Source organism: Cetorhinus maximus, chromosome 1, assembly GCF_964194155.1.
Source record: "Cetorhinus maximus chromosome 1, sCetMax3.hap1.1, whole genome shotgun sequence".
NCBI classification, from domain to species: domain Eukaryota; kingdom Metazoa; phylum Chordata; class Chondrichthyes; order Lamniformes; family Cetorhinidae; genus Cetorhinus; species Cetorhinus maximus.
In genome coordinates, this window is record NC_135879.1 from 225030043 (window position 1) to 225049053 (window position 19011).

At 44.3% G+C, this 19011-nt stretch overlaps 2 protein-coding genes across 5 annotated transcripts in view; both read right to left on the reverse strand.

Moving 5' to 3' along the window:
* The window catches only part of ptpra (protein tyrosine phosphatase receptor type A), a 333338-nt gene that overhangs the window by 194458 nt on the left and 119869 nt on the right, over positions 1-19011 (reverse strand). For all 4 annotated transcript variants that reach the window (XM_078554083.1, XM_078554102.1, XM_078554109.1 and 1 more), the window contains 2 exons: positions 9252-9328; positions 8364-8669 (listed from right to left, as the gene is read on the reverse strand). In XM_078554083.1, the coding sequence (XP_078410209.1) occupies positions 8364-8669; positions 9252-9321 (376 nt within the window). In that variant the 5' untranslated portion in view covers positions 9322-9328. The remainder of the gene's footprint in view (positions 1-8363; positions 8670-9251; positions 9329-19011) is intronic.
* The window catches only part of rnf24 (ring finger protein 24), a 632553-nt gene that overhangs the window by 79453 nt on the left and 534089 nt on the right, over positions 1-19011 (reverse strand). The gene's annotated exons all lie outside the window — the stretch shown is intronic.

A 19011-nucleotide genomic window follows, 5' to 3' on the forward strand; every position in this document is an offset into this window, starting at 1 on the left:
AAGAGGTCCCGTAGACTTCACTTATGTCACCTGATAACCACTTGGGTCCTTCACGAAAATCTTTCACATATACCGTCTCTCCTACAGTCAAATTCCTGTCATGACGATGCCAATCATGTACAATTTTCTGACTTCCTTGACTCTTTTCCACCTTTCTCCCCTAAATTTGGCATTACTAATCTCAATCTTGTTCTGAGAAGGTGATTCGCCAACAATTCCGCAGATGTGACCTGCTGTCATGTGAGGGGTGGTTCTATAATGGAAAAGAAAACATGCGAAATTGGTCCCTATGGAATCTCCAGTTAATTTCTTCATACCATTTTTGAATGATTGAACTCTTGCTCGGCCAGTCCATTCGAAGAAGGGTGGTATGGTGAAGTTTTTACCTTAGTAATACTGTTGAGTCTGATAAACTGTTGAAACTCAGCACTCGTAAAAGCTGTGCCATTGTTTGATACAACCACTTCTGGTAGTCAGTTGATGGCGAAACTTTGTCGTAGCTTGCCAATTGTAGCAGGAGAGGTTGGTGATTTTACTAAGGTAAAATGTCCATCCATTTTGAGTGACCATCAACATAAAAAGTCCCATATAGTCAATATGCAATCGTACCCATGACCTACCTAGTCACTCCCATGGGTGCAACGGAGCTGCTGGAGGTAACATTTGCACTTGCTGACACTGCATCCAACTTTTCACTAAGCTTTCTATTTCTCCATCCATTCCAGGCCACGTGCTATGGTCTTAATTCGGGAAATACCTGGATGTACACACTGTAATTCAGTTAACAAAGGCTTTTGTCCTTTTGGAGGAACAATCACTCTAGCCCCCCACAATAAGATATTATCCTGGTTGGTTATCTCATATCTTCTGTGAAAATACAGTTTAATTTCATCAGGTTCCTGTTCTTGTGACTAACCGTGAAGAACTTGTTCTTGTACTTTGGACAAGACTGGGTCTCGACTTGTCCAATCTCTAATCTGTCTAGCATATACCAGTGATGAATCTAAGAAGTTCAATAATAAAACGAGTTCTTGAGGAACTGGAACATCCTCAGTCGTTTGCCTGTGAAAGAAAACGATAAGTGCATCAGCGTTTGCAATCTGATTTCCAGGCCTCTGGATAAAAGTCTACTCACATGCTGCCAGAATTAACACCCATCTCTGTATTCTTGCTGAGGCTATGGGTTATATAGCCTTGTCCTCGCTGAACAATCCTAGCAAAGATTTATGGTCCGAAACAATAGTAAAATAACGACTGCGTACATCCTGTGAAATTTCTTGACACCAAAGATGATTGACAGGTGTTCTTTTTCTACCTGTAAGTATCCCTTTTCCGCTGTGTTGAGCGTTCTTGATACATATCCAAATAGGTCGTTCGGAGCCATCATCCATCCGATGGGATAGCACTGCTTCCACTCCATAAAGAGATGCATCACATGTCAGAACTAACTCTTTTCTTTGGTCAAAATGTACTAATAGGGTGGATGAATGCAACAGCTGTTTCACTTTTGTGAAAGCTTCTTTCTGTGGTGTTTGCCAAGACCAATGTTGTTTTTTCTTGAGTAGGTAATACAGGGTGCCAGTTCTGTCGACAAATTAGGCAAAAAGCGTCCATAGTAATTGATCGTCCCCGAGAATGATTTTAGCTCGGAGGTGTTCCTTGATGCTGGTGCCTCTCCAAGGGGTCTTCACTTTTCCTTCAACCGGGCAGAGGCCCTGTGCAACTATCCTGTGACCTAAATAGACTACCTCTTTTGCTTAGAATGTGCACTTTTTTTTGTAAACGCACTCTCACGTGTGAAAAACGCTTCAAAACTTCTTCCAAGTTTGTCACATGCTTTTCAATGAGTCCTGTCACTGGAACAGCATCCAAATAAACTACAACATGAGGCAATCCCTGCAGTAAATTTTCCATTGTCTTCTGGAATATGACACATGCAGAGGATACACCAAACGGCAAATGGGTATATTGGTACAACCCTCTGTGTATATTAATTGTGACAAACTTCTTGGAGGCCTCCTCTAACTCCAATTGTTGATAAGCATAGCTCATCTCAAGCTTCGTGTAGGCGGTTCCACCTGCCAACTTAGCATACCAGTCTTCAATTTTTGGTACAGGGTGTCTGTGCAACTTAGCCGCTTTATTGACAATTTGTAGTCTCCACAAATTCAAACACTTTGGTCAGGCTCAAGTACGGGGGCTACTGGTGCTGCCCATTCCGAGATCTGCAAAGGACGTATCACTCCCAGTTTCTTTAATCTATCCAATTCGGCGTCTACCTTTTCCCGCATTTCATAAGGTACTGGCCTTGCCTTCATAAATCGGGGGTAGAGTCTGGATCAACATGAATTTTTGCTTGTAGCCCTTGGATTGTCCAGAGTTCATCTTGGAAAACTGAGGCGTATTTTTGAAGTAGTTCAGGTAACCCAATGGCTCTCAGTTGGAAGATCTCAGTCCAGTCCAATTTAATTTCTTTCAGCGAGTTTCATCCAAGGAGACTTGGCCCCTCACCTGCTACCTCCACCAAGGGTAATTTCGCTGATTGACTGCTGTACTGTAACCTGCTTATGCCTTTGATTTTCATGTCTTCTCCAGTGTAAGTTTTCAATTTGGTATCCGTTTCTTCCAAGTTTAATTTACTTTCCCCATAATTCAGGTGGTTAAAGGTATGCTCACCTATCACTGTTGAGGAAACTCTTGTATCCACCTTCATTCTGATAGGCCTATTATTCATCCTCTCAGTTACATAGATTGGTTCTGTTCTTCCTACCTTTAAAATATACAACGAATAAATATCGGAATCTGTTACTTCAGGCTTTTCTGTGTTATGAATCTCATGGGGTTTTTTCTTTTGATTGAAAGTCTGCCTGATTGTATCCTTGCAATGAGATGTCCATTTCGATGACAATAAAAACATTCAATATTTTAAAACTTCGATTCGTTACAAGGTTGTTTGCTTCCAACTCTGTTACCATTATTCCATGTTTTCACCGCTAAGTCATTTCTTTTTATTTGTCTGCAAGCTGTGGCTGCTTCCCGCTTCTCATCAGAGCTGTACATTTTTGGGCTCTTTTTGGTTGGGGCTCCCCACCCAATATGGAGGACGGTGCCATTTTGCACTCCCTGTATGGCTTTCGAGTCCCTCACTGCGCTTTCCATAGCCAGTGCTATTTCATGCGCCTTCTGAAAATCCAAATTCGTTTCAGACAGTAATTTCTTCAAAATCAAATCTTCATTTATACCGCACACCAAACGATCTCCAAGCATTTTACAAATCTACCAAACTCGCGATATTCTGTTAACTGTTTCAGACTTGCCACATTACAAGCGACTGTCTCCCCTGGGGTCTCGTTCTTAAATTAAATTTGAACTATTGCATCGTTACCGAGGGCTTGGGCTCGCAATTATTCTTCACAAGGTTCACTAAATCATCAAAACATTTCGAATGTGGGGTACTGGCTGCCATTAAACTTCGGGCCAATCCATAAGTCTTACTCCCACACGTGGTTAGGATCATGTGCCTCTTCTCCTCCCTCTCAATGTCAAAAGATCAACTCTTCTAAACTGCAATATGCTTCTAAAGGGCTGCTTTGACGTTTAGGATGGAAATTCTACTTACAATTATTGTAAGATGTACGGCCCAATTTTGGTCACTTGATTTCCTTTCGCGCTTAAATTGCTTTTTTTCTAGCCCTTCCTTGCTTTTTTTCACCTCATCGCCAGTTTGTTGGATCCTTGGTCACTAGTTTAGTTGGACTATTGGATCCAGGTTGCCATGCTTGTTTCAAGATGACCGAGTTGGTACCATTGAGATAGCAGATAGGTAGACGGTTCTTATGCAGAACACATTCTATTAATTTACAAAAGAACTCAGCAGCTACACCTGTGTACTTACAGTTGAAGCCCTGTCTCCACATTAGATTCTTACTCTAGACTACTAGCTACTGACTACAGACTACTAAGGTAGCCCGCCACTACTCTGTCATTGGATAATAAGGTCATGTGATCTTCTATTATGCCATTTTTCTTAAAGGTATATTAAACATCAGGTTATCACAGTGAGTGTGTAGATGGTTCTGTCTGTGTAATTTAATTAAATTAGAATCAGGTAGGCTGCAAGCTTGAAATTATCAAAAGAGGCTGGGGGCAAAAGGCATTTGAAATACTAATATGAGTAAACATGGATGAGGTCTTAGCATCTAGGGTGTGAAGGTAATTTGCATTTTTAGATAAGTGAAGAAGTTGTTTGGATTTCAAAGGGATGGTAAGGTGTTTACAACTAAAAAGATAAGTAAGGTTATGATGTTTATTTTTCCCAAAAGGTACGGACCATATTGGCAACATGAAAGATTTTACTATAGAAAAAGTACATTTCAAAAGACATATAGAACAATGGAATTTACAGATCAAAGAGAGAGAAACATATATGAAGGTGATGTTGTGGGGCCATAAAAGAGCTAAAAGGAGTGTGTAAAGCAGCCTTGGAGAAGCCTCCAGCCATTTTTGCAAAAGTCTGTGTCCAGTAGCTAAAGTTGGAAAAAAGCCTTTGGAATTCCACCGTCGAGTGGGTGCTGTGGTAAACGTGCTGGCTTGCTATTTAAATAAAAAATCTATTTTGGGCTGTTGCCTTAAAGGTGGTGTGTATTTGGGAGTTAGGTTAATTAGAAATTTTGGGATTTGTTATAGTATTAAGTAACTGTAATCTTATGTGCTTGAATTTTTTTTTGTTAATAAATGTTTACGTTTAGGTTTTAAAATCTCCAAAGGTGTCAGTAGACTCATTACTTCTGAATTCAGTGCCCAAATCTTCTCATAATAAATACAAATTGTTATAACACAGCAGTTGGTAAAGGCTGAGTTATTAAAATCTCAGAGGGAAACTTTAAACAGCTGTCATAACCTATATTTTCAAATGGTATGTTTGAGATGCAACTCTGCATTCTGAAATGAAACCACCAACCCTCCAGAGGTTTTTTTATATAAATTAAATTAAACATTTATTAATTTTAATAAACACATACAAACCTACAAATTACTACCATAATAACTTTTTTAAAATCCCCAAATTAACCTCTCCCAGATAATCTTCCCCAAGGCAACAATAACCCATAGACTTTAAACAGACACCAGGCAAAGCACATTTCATCTTACAAATTCAAAATGAGGTTCCTTTCAATTCGGTTCCGTCACAACCAGTGGTAGGGCTTACGGGCTCAGGTATTACATGCCTCTGACTTATTCACACAAAACTCTTCTGTATAGACCCAGCCTTCCCTTTGAATGTAAGTTCTCACTGTATCACCAGGCCCTTTGAACTCCACCACTTTGATCAATAAAATCCCTTCATAGTACCAATTTTATTAGTAATATAAACATATTGCTTGGTGTCTCCTAGCCAGGTGCAAGATTTCACCCCCAGTCTTTGAGTGGGTTATTCAACAAAATGCAAACGTCCCCTTTACCTTACTGTTTAACATCTCAAAACTACTATACATCAAAGCACCCAGACTAGCTGGCTTTAATCCAATGAAGACACACAGAGACACACCACAGACACAGACCCTACTACAAGTCCAATTTAAAATAATTTCCAATAACATTATATGTACTAATAGCTTCATGACAAAATTGCAAAACCGTTGTGATAGCCTGGCCAAGTTTCCCTTGTGGATTTAGTTCGCCTGGCACACGTTACCAGCCATAGGCAACAAAATTATTTCATTTACAGGAAAGGTATTTAATAGAAAATAACAATGCTGTGATATGAGCTGTTTAGATGTCTTTCATACTTATTATATTAAAAATCTTATATATAGCACACATTGTTTGTGTCACGTGTACTTCCAGCAAAGAGGATTTAGGATGGGCCACCTGTAAAGTTTAATTAACTTAACCATGTATTAATCTCTCATCCCATTGAATGGCCCCAGATCCACCTTTAAAATAGGTGGTATTGTGGCTGCATTCCTCACAGCAACTCTGTCTCAGGCCGACAAAACCAAGCTTGTCACTAAACAATTTCTCTTTTCTGCCTCCAATGCTGTCTTGATCCTGAGCCACAAGCCAACATATTCTTTCTCCTATTTCACTAAGGTGGCTGATTCTCCATCTCCCAACCCTGACCTGCCATTGTTTCCACATACTTTGGCCAAAATTTCCCTCTCACTACTCTGCAATCATATTTATGGCCTTGACTGAGACTGGTTTTAAGGCTTTTTAGTATTATAGGAACAGGGATATCGCGGAGACTGAGCTGGGAAAGCCTCTACAATTTTAAAGGTATATAATGCTCTGTCCTTCTGTCTAGTGCCATTACCACCAAGCAGCCTTGCCTTCTCACCGCTCCCTCTCATGATTCTCAATCTTAGCGCTTAGGTCTTACTGCATTCGCTGCTTCTTGGTCATGCATTTTTTCTAATCCCGCTCTATCCATTGTCGCTATAAGCATCACCCCAAGCAACCAGGTCTATTTTCCAAGTCCTGACAAAAGTCTACAAAAATATTTCTCAATATATAACCTCGGAAAAGTTTAAGTTAGCAAAATGTTCAATAAGTGTCTAATAAACAAAAAATCCATAGCCAGTTCCCAGATTATGCCATAAATGAGACTGGAGCACATTTCTCTAGAATGCTCATAATCTCCTCCAACTTTCCTGTCTGTTCTCCACAACCTTGGGGTATAGTTCAAGAATCTGTCCATCTCAATCTTGAATATATTCAATGACCCAGCCATCACAGCTCTCTGGGGTAGAGAATTCCAAAGTTTTACGAGCCACTGAGAGAAGAAATTTCTCCTCATCTCTGTCCTAAACAGGAGACCACTTATTTTAAAACTGTGCCCCCCAGTTCTAGATTTTCCCCATGAGGAAAAACATCCTCTCAGCATCTATGCTGTCAAGCCCCCGCAGGAACTCCAATGAATATAGACCCAACCTGTTCAACTTCCCTTACAAGACAACCCCTTTACCACAAGAATTAGCCCAGTGAACATTCTCTGATCTGTTTCCAATGCAATTATATCTTTCCTTTAAGTAAGGAGACCAGAACCGTACACAGTACTCCAAGTGCAGTCTCACCAACCTGTAAATTTGTAGCAAGACTTCCATCCACCTTGTAATAAAGGTCAGCATTTTATTTGTCTTTCTAATTACTTGCTGTACCTGCATGCTAACTCATTGTGATTCATGTAAGAGGACACTCAGATCCCTCTGTACCACAGCATTCTGCAATCTCTCTCCATTTACGTATTACTCTGCTCTCCTATTCTTTCCACCATGTAGGCAACCTCATTTTCCGCCATGCCAGCTGCCTTCTTGAACTGCTGCAATCCATCTGTTGCAGGTACATCTACAGTGCTATTAAGAAGGGAAGCGCTGTTATGCAGGAAATCCATCTGCCAATTTTTTTGGCCATTCAACCCATCTATATCCCCTGCTGTGGATCTGGAATTACGAATAGGCTAGACCAAGTAAAGACAGCAGATTTCCTTCCCCAAAGGACATTAGTGAACCAGATGGGCTTGCGCAATAATCTAGTATTTACGAGATAGTGTAAAATAACATTCATTACTGATCCTAGTTTGTTATTCCAGATTCATTTATTACCTGAATCTAAGTTCCCCAGCTGCTGTAGTGAGATTTGACCTGCTGTCTTTGCATCATTAGCCCAGGTTTACCAGCCCAGTTACATAACCATTATACTACTGGCCCTCATTACATGCCCATCACAATTTACAATAAAATAAAATTCTCCGGTCTCTTTCACAATCAGAACGTTATGGCTTAGGGTTTGAAGCAGGGGCAGTAATTCTAGCCTTCTGGAGTTCTACATGCCAAACCAGGGAACAACAAGGAAATTATTGGAGGGAGAAACCTCTTGGTTGCCCCTTTAGTTAGCAAATGACTATCAGAGCTGCACAAGCAGAAGTCTGAAGCAGGCTACTTGCTACACCCTCAGCTATAGAGCTCAGGTGTAAGCCAGGAAGAATGAAAGGGACAGAGAAGGAGAGAGAAGCCGAGAATTTGCAGCAATTGGTGGCATATAGTAAGAAGCTCTTCTTTCCCAGCCTCAAAATAAATTCTTCCAACTACAACTACAAGTAACATATAACATGCAAGAAATAGGTTAGTGTGTGATAAATGAAACCCATGCATTTTACTGGCTGAACAAGTGAAGTTGATGGTAATATTTTATTTATTTATTTAAAAGCAGCTTTTTGTTTTAAAAATAAACATTTTCATGTTTCTGAAACAATTCAATATGACAACTTCACCACAATTTAGTTCATTCAAACATAACACATTCACAGCATTTTCCAAGCAAAAATAAAATTGAACAAAATGGCAGGATGAAACATGCTCTACCTGATGTAGGGACAGCAGTTGTTTCAGCTGACGTCTCATTTGTTTTTCCATTTGCTGTTACCAATGGATTAGCTGTTGCATTGGAATTTGTGATGTTTGGAGTCACTTCTCGCAAGGCCTTTGTTGTTTCAGTTGTAGCTAAAGTAGAATTCTCACTGGCAGCATCTGTTTTATTAAAAATTTGTGAATCATCTCCAGTCATAGAGGCTGATCCTGTGTTGGGAGTAGTCTGGGCTTTTGAAGTTGCTCCTGGCATGCTTGAATTTGTTAAGCTTGGAGTGGAGATGATGGTGGCAGAAGGTGAAACTAAAAGTGAAAAGTAGATCAACAACTGAAACTGGCTAAGGGAATGCATTAAAAAAAATTATATGCTTGAAGCAAGTAAGTGAAAAACAAAAAAAGGGAACACAAGTACCACATTGAAAAATGGCTTTCATATCACACACCAATACTATACTTCATCATTATCTGTACAAAGCAAAATCCAGTTTTGTTAGACTACATTCAGAATACCGGAGTCACAATCAAAAAATTTTCACAACTGCAACTGCACATACAGAAGTACTCATATAGATACATTTGATTCACTCATTTTGCTAGTGCTCATGTCTGTGGAATTGTTGATTTGAACAACTTAATTTAAAAAAAATTAAGGTCAGTGTAGGCTGTGGTACAAGATTTCTGTACAAAATATGAAATAGAAAATGCATACGCTACTGTAAGATAATTAATACAAATCAATTCAATTTCTTTTTTAAATTAAAATGTTTTATGATTGCATCTTTATTGCAGACTGAAGTAATTTAAGAAGTGGTTTCCAATTTGTTGATCAGAAACTGAACAATGTATGCTACTGTAACGTGTCTGCACTAATTTTGCATTACCTACCTGTTGTGTTCTGTGCTCGGAGGCATGTTAAACAGCACAACAGCAGCAAGGACAAAAACCGGAAATCCATGGTAATGCTGGAAATAAAAGTGAAAAGATATTTTTAATTATCTCTTGCAGCATAATTCTCACTAAAGAAAGCACAGCAAAATATAATACACATTTGTTCAAAGTTTGAGATATTTCTTAAAACTGAGAAAATGGAAAAATGTTAAATTACAAGAAACCAGATTTATTTGTTAAAATTACCACTTAGTATAAGGCAATGAATTAATAAGGGGAGCTTCTCGACTAATAAGAGTTTGCTTTATGCATCTTACTGGAGCACAAAAATCAAAGCTGACACTCCAGTGATGTAATAAGGGACATGCCATCTTTTGGATGAGATATTATACTGAGGCCCCATCTGTCTGTTTGGGTGGATATAAAAGAAACAATGGCACTGTTTCAAAGAAGAGCAGGGGAGTTATCCCCTGTGTCCTGGCCAATATTTATTCCTCATTCAACACAAAAAAAACAGATTATCTGGTCATCATCACATGGTTGTCTGTGCGAGTTTGCTGTGCGCATATTGGTTGCCAGTTTCCTATATTACATTGGTGACTAGAGACTTTGACAGGAATGGGTAGAGGTGAAGTTGAGGCGTTGGAGAGAGCACACAGACCTCCAAACAACTCACCTACCCCACCCTCCAAGCACCACCTGGCCCACATGTCACAGAGTCTTCGAATCACACACTGGACTCATCAGCCATCTCAGGACTGGAGTGGAAGCAAATCATCCTTAATCCTGAGGGACTGCCTAAGAATGTAATTCACTGTCTGCCAAAGGTGCTTAAAACCCCACTTCTTTGGATGTAGCTGTTCATGTCAATGTTTCTACATACTGGCAATTTTTTTAAACAGTAGTTAAACAGGGGAAATCAAACCTGGCTAAGTATACAAAAGAATTAGGGATGAGGTGGGAGTGCAGATCACATTGGGAGGATCTTCTGCATTGAATATGGGACAGAGACATTTTATAGAAAGATGGAAGGAGAATTCCTGCCCTTTTGTATTTAAGGCAAGAATGGGCCAGTGGATATCAACACCTGTCAACAGATAAAAGCAAAACAGACACAGTTTGCTGCTCCCCCACTTCTGCCTCAAATAACAAAAGGTTGAGAATGGAGGGGCGCAAAATTAAGCCACTGAACCACAATTCACAGATGACATTCAACGAGTGAAAAAACAATTTCAGCATTCTGCAACAGTTTTTTTTTAAATAATTGTACACAGCCCAACAGCAACAGGTTGTTTGGGAGAAGTTTGCTCCAAAATGCTGCCTTTAGAGCAGAGCAAGAAATCTAATAATATATGCCTCTAGTGCTCATTGTATGCCATTTACATTAATGTAACCACATCAGGTACAGTAAAGTATAACCACCAAAAAAGCCACACAGGAAATTCAGCTGTTGTGCTATAAAGGAACAAAATTATAATCCCCATTTTTCCTGTGCACAGCAGCCATTTTTTAGGGAGCTAGACTTAAGAAAAAAATAGCCCTGGTATGAAGGATTTTGGAACCTAAATTGAAAATAAAATTGTCTACCTTTCTTTTCGCTTTGTACTCATAGTGAGAGTTTATAAGGATTATTACTCAAGAGTGCTGCATAAATATTGGATAGAGGGAAATTATTCCAATTTCATTGACTTTGCTTCTAAATTCCACCCTTCCCTTGCCTTTGTGGGTCTATCTCTGACTCTTCCCTTTCTTTCCATTACTACTCCTCCATTTCAGGGAACAGGCTATCAATCAATATTCACCATAAACACACTGATTCCCACAGCTACCCTGACTACACTGCCTCACCACCACCCCTGTTTTCTGTGGGCACTCTATTCCAATTTTCCAGATTCCTCACTGTTGTCCCTCCTATTTTGTGCACTTTTGCTCTAACACATCCCCTCCCTCCCAGGGCCATAACAGGGTTCCTTTTGTTCTCCCTTCCACCCCACCAGTCTCCATTTTCAACGGATCATCTTCCACTGCCACCACCAAACATAGCTTCCCCCCCACTTTCAGCATCCCAAAGGAACTGTTCCTTCTGCAATACCCTGGTCCACTCCTCAGTCACCCCCAACACACGCTCCCTTTCCTACAGTACTTGTCCATGCCACTTCAGGAGATGCAACAGTTGTCCTTTTACCTGTTCCCTTCTCACCATCCAAGGTCCCAGACACACCTTCCAACAGTGAGACAACAATTTACTTGAATTTCTTTCAACGTTGGGCGGAGTTTTTCCAGATTTGCACTAAGTGCGGTAGCGGGCAGGTAAAATGGAGTCCTACCCGCTGACGAAAATGGCGGGTTTTCACGTCACGTTGTCCCAAGCCTGCCTCATTATTTGTTCACTCCAGCGAAACACAGCTTTTTCATGTCAGGCGGGCTCTCATTCACCTGCCTGCCATTACCCCGCTGTTGCATCACGTCAGCCGCCATCTTTAAAAGGCAGCCGCCAGGCAAGCGCTCATCGCCACCAGCTCATCACCGCTGCCCAGGAGACATGGCCATCAAAGAAAAAAATATTGCAGCCCCCGCTTCAACAACCGATCCCTTGAGCGACTGCTGGATGCCATGGAGGACCACTGAGATGTGCGGTACCCCCACTCTGGCTGCAGGATGGGTAGCAATGTCACCAAGCCAGCTTGGGAGGCGGTGGCAGTGGTGGTCAGCGCAAACGCCCTGCAGAGGAGAACAGCCACCCACTGCCGCTAAAGGATGAATGATCTCCTCCCTTCCACCAGGGTAAGTCACCCTTTTCATCACTCACAACTCTCATACTCACAAACTCATCACACATCCACAGGGCCCTCACTCACTGCCAATGCAAGGGACATCATCATTCACTCTTTCACATACACCATCATTGCCCTCACCCTGTCCATGGGACACTCACCACCCACACAGGCCAGGCATACTTATCGTCTGATATAAAAACAAAAAACTGCGGATGCTGGAAATCCAAAACAAAAAACAGAAATACCTGGAAAAACTCAGCAGGTCTGGCAGCATCGGCGGAAAAGAACAAAGTCGACGTTTCGAGTCCTCGTGACCCTTCCACAGAACTAAGAACTTATCATCTGGCCCAGCAGGCGTTCTGATACACTCTCCCCATCTCTATCCATGCAGGATAAACCTGCACTCAACAGTAGGGAAAGGTCACAGACAGGTGGAGGGATGCCGGAGATCAAGGCTCTGACAGAATTCGAAAACAGAGCCATCCAGCTGGCTGGCGATAACTGGGGCCGGTCCTGTGCTGACAGTAAGGTCGGCGCTGCTCTACCAAGTGAGGATCCAGCAGTGCAACATCCATCGGACAATCATGCCGTGAGTGATGTGTCCTCTTTCACAGGCCACTGCCATGCACTAATTATCTCCCCTTGCTTTCACAGGCGCATCTGCCAAACAGCCGACAAAGTCCATGACCCAGTGCTTCCAATGAAGCCCCGAAGAAACCTCTGGAGAGGGACCTGGAGGCACCTTCCCTGAAGTCGCGTCACAGCGTTCACCCTCACCCTCAACCACGCTCACCCACAGCGCAGAGGGACACACCTCGGTGGGACCTAGCTTTAGAGTAGCCTCAGGATCACAATCTGATGAGCACATCGTACTTTCTGATCCACAGCAGGCGGAGGCAGGGACTTCCCAGGTCCCCGACACTCGGAGGACTGCTGGAGGCCAGGACGTCACTGAGTCGGAGTGAGATGACGAGCCTCTGGACTCGGTCATGTCACAGTTGCTGGAGCTGCAAAGGCAAGCTGGGAACTTCAGGAAGGGATGTCTGCTGCACTCCTCAGATTGCAAGGCATGATGGAGGAGTCCCTCCATCTTCAGGCTGAGGTGATAGCGGTGGCATTGCAACACAGCGAGGTCAACACTGGCAGGATAGCGGGCACTATGGAGGCCTTGGTCCAGGTCATCACTGCTGCACGGGCTGAACTCCATCACTGATGCCATAGTTGACCTCCAACAGTGTGTACGCGAGAGGGGTGCTGGGAAGCTTGATCTCATTCCAGCTACCCCTTCCGCTCAGGAGGGTGAGCAGATGCACACTCCGGGGCCATCTATTAGGTGACTCTGGGAGTGATTGACCCACCCGAAACACCTCTTCCTGTGACCTACGCAGCTCCAGCTTCACAGGCTGAGGAGGGTGCCACTGCCATACAGCAGGAACCTGACAGCAGGCCGGGGCTCACCAAGTCTTGGCCCTCCAGAGGACGCCCGCCAAAATCATCATGGACAGGGCGCCACAATCAGCAAGCTGCCTCCACCTCTGCTGTGGATGTCCGGGGAGCAGCAAGACGTAGCAGTAGGGTTAGGGAAGTTAGGTAAAGTAGTTGCACAGCCTGGACACGGGTGTTGATTACTTGTACATGCTGTTCACTATTGTCAATAAACTCCTAAGAATGTCTCCCTGCCTGTGGCTCCTTGTTCTGATGAGCAGTGTTCTTGTCACTCAGATGTGGAACCTTTATATACAAGATAAAAGGTAGGTGTCTCAGTCCAGGGCCTCTTCCCTGTGTTCTGTGCAGCCTTCAGATCAGAGTGATGGTCCAGCCTCACACTCCCTGGAAACATTCCTGATGCCTGCACCTCAGTGGTGCTGGTCTTGCTGCCAGAATATAGTGGGCAGATGCTACAGAGTTCTCTCATACTCTCAGTGTGCTCTCAACACCTTTAAGGTGGGGCTGGCCCCCATCACACCAGCAGCTGCGACCAGTGATGCTGTGCACTAGCTCCTGAAGGGCTGAGGTGCTGAAGGCAGACACAGCATCAGATGCACCTAAAGTTTCATGGCTGCGTCTCTGAGATGGCCCTGATCATGGAGCGCAAGCGAGCTGCCCTCGGCTAGGCAGGAGTCAGATAATCTCAGAGGCTATGTGAAGATCTATGGAGTGTCCTCACTGCGTGATGTCATCATCCTCCTGCGATCGAGCACCTCCAGTGCATCTCCATGACAGGAGCATTTTCACAGAGGATACTGGCACTGGCATAAGCCAAACTAGAGTCAAACATTCACAACTGCGATGAGAGGGTCTATGGGGGCACCTCACTGGATGTCATCATCATCCTTCACAAGCTATGAGGGCCTTCCGAGTACACCTACCTCGTCTAGCCAGTGCGAGAGCCTCATCCCTGTCACCGTCGAGGACCCCCTCACCCTCATCCCCGTCGGCATCCTCATCAGAGGAGACCTCCAGCTCCTCCTCAGCCAGCTCGTCTCCCCGTTAAGAGTGCCAGGTTGTAAAGGGTGCAGCAGACGACAATGATGTGTGACACCCTTTGCGGACTGTATTGCAGGACTCCACCAGACCGGAGCAGGCACCAGAACCGCATCTTCAGCATCCCGATAGTCTGCTCCACCAAGTTGCGAGCTGCTGCATGAGCCTCATTATAGCATCGTTGCAGTCTGAGGCCACCGCAGGGGTGTCATCAGCCACAGCATCTGTGGGTAGCCCTTGTCCCCCAGGGAGCCATCACTGCAGCCTCTGTGGACCCTGGAAGACTGCAGGGAAATGCAAGTGACTCAGGATGTGGGCGTCGTGCACACTCCCTGGAAACTCCCTGAAGGATGCATTTCTGATGGTCACATACCAGCTGCACGTTCAGTGAGTGCAGGCCCTTGCAGTTGATGAAGTCCACCGACTGTAGCAACGGAGACCTGAGCGCCACATGAGTGCAGTCAACCAGCCACAGCTCGCTGTCACCCCTAGGTAGCGTGTGTGGGAGCCCCTGCTGCCCCTTCTTCACGAGGTTGCTGCTCCTGCCTTTGCGCAGCCAGGAGCCTCGGTCGCTCTCTCCTCAGTCTTCTATGGTCTCTGTAGGTCATCAGGCATACAGCTAGATCCAGCAGCATGAAAGAGAGACAGACATGGTTATCACAGTTGTACATAGGCCCTACGTGACCGCCCCTTAACACTTCCCAGAGAGTGCTGGTCACCCCTCGGATGGCCAGGGATTAGTACGCTGCATGACTGCCCTGTCAGCCTGTGACATAGGGAGAAAAGTCCCAAATCAGGATGCTGAGATTGCAAGGGGCTGTGAGCGCCTCCAGCAGTGACTGCAACATGGCCAGGATTGGCGAGGAGATTGTACATGTGCAGTCCAAATGCTCCGTTGTCCAATAAAGCGGTGGTGGACTCGAAGTCTGCGTCGGTGTGGGGGGTGGGGTGGTTGATAAAGTATGGAGCACTTGGTGGCCCTTTGGTGCCTGTGCCTTGCTTGCATGGGTGGGCAGGCTAGGAGCTCGGCCCCAATCATATCAGTGTGACTGCACCTGATCTGTCTCAGTTGCAGAGGCACGGTCAGTTCATACAGGTGTCCCTTATGCGTGGCCATTTCCCTCGCTTACCCTGACCCCCATCTTGATTGCCTATGCGCGGGATGCAGCACTAGGGCAGCACCTGACCCCCCCACCTCACCGACAACGGTCGCCTCCAAGACTGGCCAGCAACACACCCCGCCCTCCTACAGCAGTCGCCTCTGGGGTCAGGCATCAGTTGCCCCTGGCTCCCAAGGCCTGTAAACAACAGGTGAACTGTGGAGAACGCTGCCGCTCACTCACTTCAGTTTCCCCAAAGTGAAAGCCGCCAGGTGCATGTCATCTGCATGCAGTAGTGAAACACGGCGGCATGCTGTTCCACTGACGTGGCGGACTATACGGCGGGGTTCCAAGAGCCTCGCGGCATGGCCTTTCATTTGTATGCTTATGTATTACAATTAGCTCCCCACCGACCGACAGCAGGCTGAGCAGACAATCGCTACCTGCCTTCACGCCGTTGTGAAGCAAGTCACACCATATTTTCCACGCACGCCACCTATTACGCCCGCTACCAGTGGGCTCGGAAAATCCCGCCCGTAGTGTACTATTTTCACTGTTCAAAAGGTGTCTTCTGCCACATTGGGGGTGACAAAGTGCGTTCTATAGGTCGATGTGATATATCTAATGTGGGAGGAGAAAATTAGCTTTTGTGTGCTAGTTTGCATCTCATTTTCAACCCATGCTGCTGGCTTGCAGAAAAGGAGGCACAAATGTGCAAGTGTCTCCTTGTCAGTTCACAGCCTCCCCGCCCACAAGACCCCTGCTCTGCCTCCTCGTGATGACACAGAGAAACTGCGTCCCTTGTGACCCCAGGATAAAACTTCAGAGGAACTATGAGGAGGCTTGGCACTCTAATATGCAGCGTGCAGACCAACCAGCGAGTGGACACACCCTGGTGCTTGTGAACAAAACTCTCAGCTATGGGCGAATAGTTCCACTGCCTTGTTGATACCTCAGGAGAGTTGTTGAAGGCTAAGGGAGTAAATCCTGACAAAAAATCTGGCATGCAGCCCAAAGGTGAACAGATGTCTCAAAATGTTTTTATTCATTTATGGGATGTGGGCATTGTTGGCTAGGCCAGCATTTATTGCCCGTCCCTAATTGCCCTTGAGAAGGTGGTGGTGAGCTGCCTTCTTGAACCGCTGCAGTCCCTACAGTGCAGGTACACCCAGAGTACTGTTAGGGAGGGAATTCCAGGAATTTGACCCAGCAAAAGTGAAGCAGCGGTGATATATTTCCAAGTCAGGACGGTGAGTAGCTTCGAGGGGAATTTCCAGGTGGTGGTGTTCCCATCTGTCTGCTGCCCTTGTCCTGCAGGTTTGGAAGGTGCTGTTTATGGTTGCATGGTGAGTTCTTGATCTTTGTAGATGGTACACACTGCTGCCACTGTTTGTCAGTGGTGGAGGGAGCGAATGCTTGTGGAAGGGGTGCCAATCAAGCAGGCTGCTTTGTTTGGATGCTGTCAAGCTTCCTGAATGTTGTTGAAGCTGCATTCATCCAGATAATTGGGGAGGATTCCATCACACTCCTGACTTGTGCCTTGTAGATGGTGGACAGGCTTTGGGGTGTCAGGAGGTAAATTACTTGCCGCAGGATTCCTAGGCTCTGACCTGTTCTTGTAGCTACAGTATTTATATGGCTAGTCGAGTTCAGTTTCTGGTCAGTGGTAACACCCAGGATGTTAATAATGGGGGATTCAGTAATGTTAATGCCACTGAATGTCAAGGGCCGATGGTTAGATTATCTCTTGTTGGAAATGGTCATTGCCTGGCACTTGTGTGATGCGAATGTTACTAGCCACGCATCAGCCCAAGCCTGGATATTGTCCAGGTCTTGCTGCATGTGGACATGGACTGCTTCAGTGTCTGAGGAGTTGTGAATGGTGCTGAACATTGTGCAATCATCAGCAAACATCCCCACTTTTCACCTTATGATGGAAAGAAAGTCATTGATGAAACAGCTGAAGATGGTTGGGCTTAGGACACTACCCTGCAGTGATGTCCTCAAACTGAGATGATTGACCTTCAACAACCACAAGCATCTCACTTTGTGCGAGATATGATTCCAACAAGCAGAGATTTTTCCCCACAATTCCCATTAACTCCAGTTTTGCTGGGGCTCCTTGATGCCACACTCGGTCAAATGCTGCCTTGATGTCAAGGGTAGTCCTCTCACCTCACTAAGATGAAAGCAAATCACTGCAGATGCTGGAAATCTGAAATTAAAACAAAAATATGCTGGAAAAACTCAGCAGGTCTGGCAGTATCTGTGAAGAGAGAAACGGAGTTAACGTATGAGTCTGTATGACTCTTTTTCAGAGCTAAAGAGGAGCAGAAATGTGATGGATTTTATATTGTTTAAGAGGAGGTGGGGCAAGACAGGTGTTCAGAGATAGGTGGGAACTAAGGAGAGACTAACAAAGATGCCATGGATGCAAGACAAAGGGAGTGTTAACAGTAATGGTAAAGACTAAAGAAGGTGCTGATAGTGGCATAAAGTTAAGAGCAGAATGCGTTACCAGACCCACAGCAATGTGGTTGACTCTTAAAGGCCCTCTGAACTAGGGCAATTAGGCATGGGTAATAAATGCTGGCCTAGCCAGTGACACCCACATCCCATGAACAAATAAAAAGAAACAAGACGTTGTCAACTCTTCGATTGGCAAGCGGAACGTCAGGGCCATGTGTACAGCACTGAAAGACTGACATGCAAGGCAGCTGTGATCAACATGTACAATATTACACTTTCAGAATATGGAAATCAAGAGCGAAAAAACGCTGATTGGTTCGAGGCTAACATCAATGTGAAGGAACCTGTCAGTGAAGCCAAGTGATCTGTTTTCCTTAATTACAAAGTTTGGAGATCAAATATACTTACACAATTTACAAATATTTCTGGAAAGTGCATCTGCTGATAGTAAAACTAACTATTTTGTTTGAGATTGAAAGAGTGCTACATGTGGTCAGAGACCAGTGGTTTTCTCCAAATACATTTTACTGCCTGGCTATGTACACCAATCCAGAACAGATCATTTAAACCTAAAGCTCATTCGTAAAAAGTCAGAACGCAATGAAATCAGAACAAAGGAAATTTTCACATTCAAACCTTGGAAATGGTACAAAAGAATGCCACAAATCTGATCCCAAATCTGTCAAAATCTGAGTTACAAAAAAAATAGACATACAAGGTTCTCCATCCTTGCAAGGGCACAGCTAATAAGGGAATTAACGATATTAATTTTCATTAATACAGTTAATCTAGAATACTCCTTCCTCCAGGTATGCCAGGATACTAAAACAGAGACACAAATTAAAACTGAAGAAAAGGAAATTTCATGACAAATTGGAATGGTCTTCTGGATATTCAATACCCAGTACTGGTAGGAACCTACGATTT